Below are 3,383 nucleotides of genomic sequence, written 5' to 3' on the forward strand. Positions count from 1 at the left end.
CCAGGGGAGGCTCAGGGTGGACACCAGGAGGAATTCTTTCATGGAAAGGGTAGCCAGGCCTTGGCAGGGGCTGCCCGGGGAGGTTTGGAGTGCCCATCCCTGGAGGTGCCCCAGGAATTCCTGGAGGTGGCACTGAGTGCTCTGGGCTGGGGACAGTGGGGGGATCGGGCACGGGTTGGACTCGATGCTCTGGAAGGGATTTTTGCAGCTCAGTGATTCCATGTTTGGGCTGGGAAATCTCCTCCCTGCCCCGGACAGTGCCCGGCTCAGGGCTGGCGCTCGCTCAGTCCAGGGCAGGGATTYTCTGCTCCCCCCGGGACACAGAAATGTCCCCATTCCCCTCCTCCCGGCTGAGCCGCCCCTGACCCGCTCTAGGGTCCCTCCAGCAGTTCCAGGGTCCCTTCCCACCCGGGATGTGCCAGGGCACAATGGRACAGGAGGGACAATCGGGACTGGGGACACTGGGGAGTGGCAGCAAGGATATGAAACACTGCACATCAAAATCTAGATACAGAAAGTGCAGTATCACATTGTTATGGTATTATTTTTCCTTTTCCCTCATAATTTCCCTGTTCAATAAAGCTATTAATTGCATTTTCACTGATTTAACCCCTGCCTTCTCTACTCGCTAATTAAAAGGTGATATTTTTACTGTGGAGCTTGGAAATCAAGGGAGACAGGGAGATGTTCTATGTTCGGTGTCTGCACGAAGTTTTCCTCCTTTTTTGTTGGAGTACACAACCCTCAGCCAAGAAAAGGGCAAATAAAACTCCAATAATAGGAACAGGAATAATGAAACAAACTCTCCAAGCAGCCCAGGAGTTGATTGGATTAAAAAAAGTGTATTGGATGCCCAATACCAAATAATAAACATGAAGTTATTAAAAAAAGCCATAGAGGATACAGCAAATACTACAGAAAAGCAAAAAAAAATTGTACAGAAAGGTCGACATYTACAGCAGTCCTTGAAATCGCTCTACATGAGAATCATAAAACAATGTACAGGTTTGGTTTGTTCCTTTTCCCCAGATGTCAGAGGGAAGCTGTCACTGCACAGCTGGACCAGGACACTACGAGGATACACAATGTCCCAAAGGGAAAATCACGGGGTACGGGAGGAAATGTGGCATTAAAATGTGAAAAAGTGCAATACAGATTGTACACGGAATCGAATAAATGGTTTTCCTTTTTTTTTTTTTTTTTTTTTCAGTTTAACCTTAAAAAACCAACTTTGAACAGTTGTTTTAATCATTAAAAATATTCCCCCTCCCCAAATTCAATGACAATATTAACATTCATGGTGTTCTACATCAGGAATATTCACCAAGGCCCCCGGCTGGGAATTCTGTGTGGGTAGGATGGTGTTTCTTTGGGTAGAGATAAAAAACAGGCAAAGGAGCAGGTCCACACCCTCCTTTCAGGCCAGGGGTGGATTTTGTTATTAAATCCAGATTCTGGAGCTTGTTTTGCCCTGAATTGTACCAATTCAAAGTCCAAATGTTAATTATCCAGGTGGCCCATGGTGCTCTAATTTATTTCATTCCCTCCCCTCCCTCCAATAATAAATAAAAGCAGGAAACRGCCCAGAAATGACAGCACAGAGTCCAGGGAAGGACAGAAGTGCCACCAGCCCAAATTCCTGCTGCTCCCGGGGTCCGGGGCTCTCCCTCCTCCCAGTGACAGGACTGGGAGCTCCAGCCAGTGGGAAGTGAAGGAAGCAAAGTTCTTTTTGCMATTTCAATGGAAATCCCAGCATTTYCCCTGGCAGGGGYGTGSAGGGGCTTRGGCTCCCCACACCCCAAATCCCAGCCCCCTGAAGCGTCAGGAAATTTGAGGTCCCTTTTATCTCAGGAGTTCGTTGGCAGCTGGGGGTGGGGTTTTTTCTCCTTTTTTCTCATTTTACTGAACTCCAGCCCCTTTTTTTATGCAGGGCAGGACAGAGCCARGCAGCACTACAAGGAGAGGAGGAAAATCCCTGTTCCCTCCCCTCCCTTTGCAGCCAGGTCTGGGAGCAGCACCTGAGTCACCAATCCCGGTTTGCTTCTCACACAGATTCCAAAGGGTAAAAATAAACATTTCTGCCGGGTTTTGTGTGCCAGGGACCCTTCAGAGCAGGAGTCCCGGGGACAGTGGCTGGAGGTGCTCYCCAGGCTGAGCTGGGGTGTCGGGAATGATCCCAAAGTTTGGGAAGATCCCAAAGCTCTGAGCCCAGGGAGCCTGACCCCAGCCCTGCTGAGCTCTCACTCTGCACTTGCACAGCTTTAAACCAACACCAGCACCACCCCAGCTGCCAAAAGAAGCTTCCTGCAGGGTCACCTGAACAGCAGGAGCCCCGGGTTCCAGGAGGAACTCTCTGATTGTTCCCCAAGGAGCCTCTCCCTGTACTGGGACTGAAGCCACGGCACAGCTGAAGGGGTTTCTGWGCCCTTCAGTCTCCCCAGCCACCGGATAAAGACAGGAAAACCCCAGCAATGAACCCTCCCCTGCATCCCCTCCCCTTCCCCAGCTACTTCTCCCCCCACTCAAAATACTGAAAMTGCACAAAAAGCGACAAACGGGGCTCTCCAATTACACCTCAACTCAAACAGACTGGGAATCTCACAGTGATGAGAGGAGAAAAGTCAGGCTTTTAATAATTATAATATAAAAATAATAAAAAAAGCTTACAAAGAGCAGTGCAGCATCCCAAAAGGCCATGGATTAACTGCCAGAAGGGGACGTAATTATACGCTGGATAAAAAACAAAACAGAACAACCCACACTGGCAATGAATTTTCATACACAATAGAACAAGCAGTCAAACCTCAGCCTAGGCTGTGGAAAACAACAGTTTCTCCCTTTCTTTTTTTTTTATTACAATATTTTTTTTTCCTTTTTATAAAAAAAGATAAAATAAAAACACAAATAAAATTGTACATAAATGCCAATGTCCAACACTGAAAAGGCAGGGCAATCACACCACTGAGACAAAACCTGACCAGAAAAAAACTAACGGCGAGTCCACTTTGCTTTGCTCTTGTCCTGCTGGCTCCCAGCCCGGCTACCGGGGCCGCTGCAATCCCACACGGCTCCTGCAGGACAACGGGTGACACTGGGGACACCCTGGCTGCTTCCTCTCCTCCTCCTCCTCCTCACTCCATTGCTCTCATGTGCTGTCCCTCTTTCTGCTTGGGTTTTTTTTTTGTTTGTTTTTTTTTCCTCTTTTTTTTTCCTTTAGTTTTTCCTCTGTACAATTCCTTGTGTTCAAGGCTGAGTCCAAGACTGGTGGCAGGGTTTGGAGTCGGGGCCGGGCGCTCACGCTGTGGTGATGGCGTTGAGGTCCTTCATCAGTCCTTCCAGGTGCGCCATTTCTTTGGTCAGCTCGTCCGGCTCGTAGCTCTGGG

At 48.7% G+C, this 3,383-nt stretch overlaps 1 protein-coding gene across 1 annotated transcript in view; it reads right to left on the reverse strand.

The window, feature by feature from the left end:
• Nucleotides 1-2,609: 2,609 nt before the first annotated feature.
• NEO1 (neogenin 1) overlaps nucleotides 2,610-3,383 on the reverse strand; it is a 165,931-nt gene continuing 165,157 nt past the window's right edge. Inside the window, exon 29 of the mRNA XM_057378764.1 lies at nucleotides 2,610-3,378. Within this exon, the coding sequence (XP_057234747.1) occupies nucleotides 3,295-3,378 (84 nt within the window). The 3' untranslated portion in view covers nucleotides 2,610-3,294. The remainder of the gene's footprint in view (nucleotides 3,379-3,383) is intronic.

This window comes from Malurus melanocephalus, unplaced genomic scaffold (genome assembly GCF_030028575.1).
Source record: "Malurus melanocephalus ecotype Western Australia unplaced genomic scaffold, MMel_1.1 scaffold_372, whole genome shotgun sequence".
NCBI classification, from domain to species: domain Eukaryota; kingdom Metazoa; phylum Chordata; class Aves; order Passeriformes; family Maluridae; genus Malurus; species Malurus melanocephalus.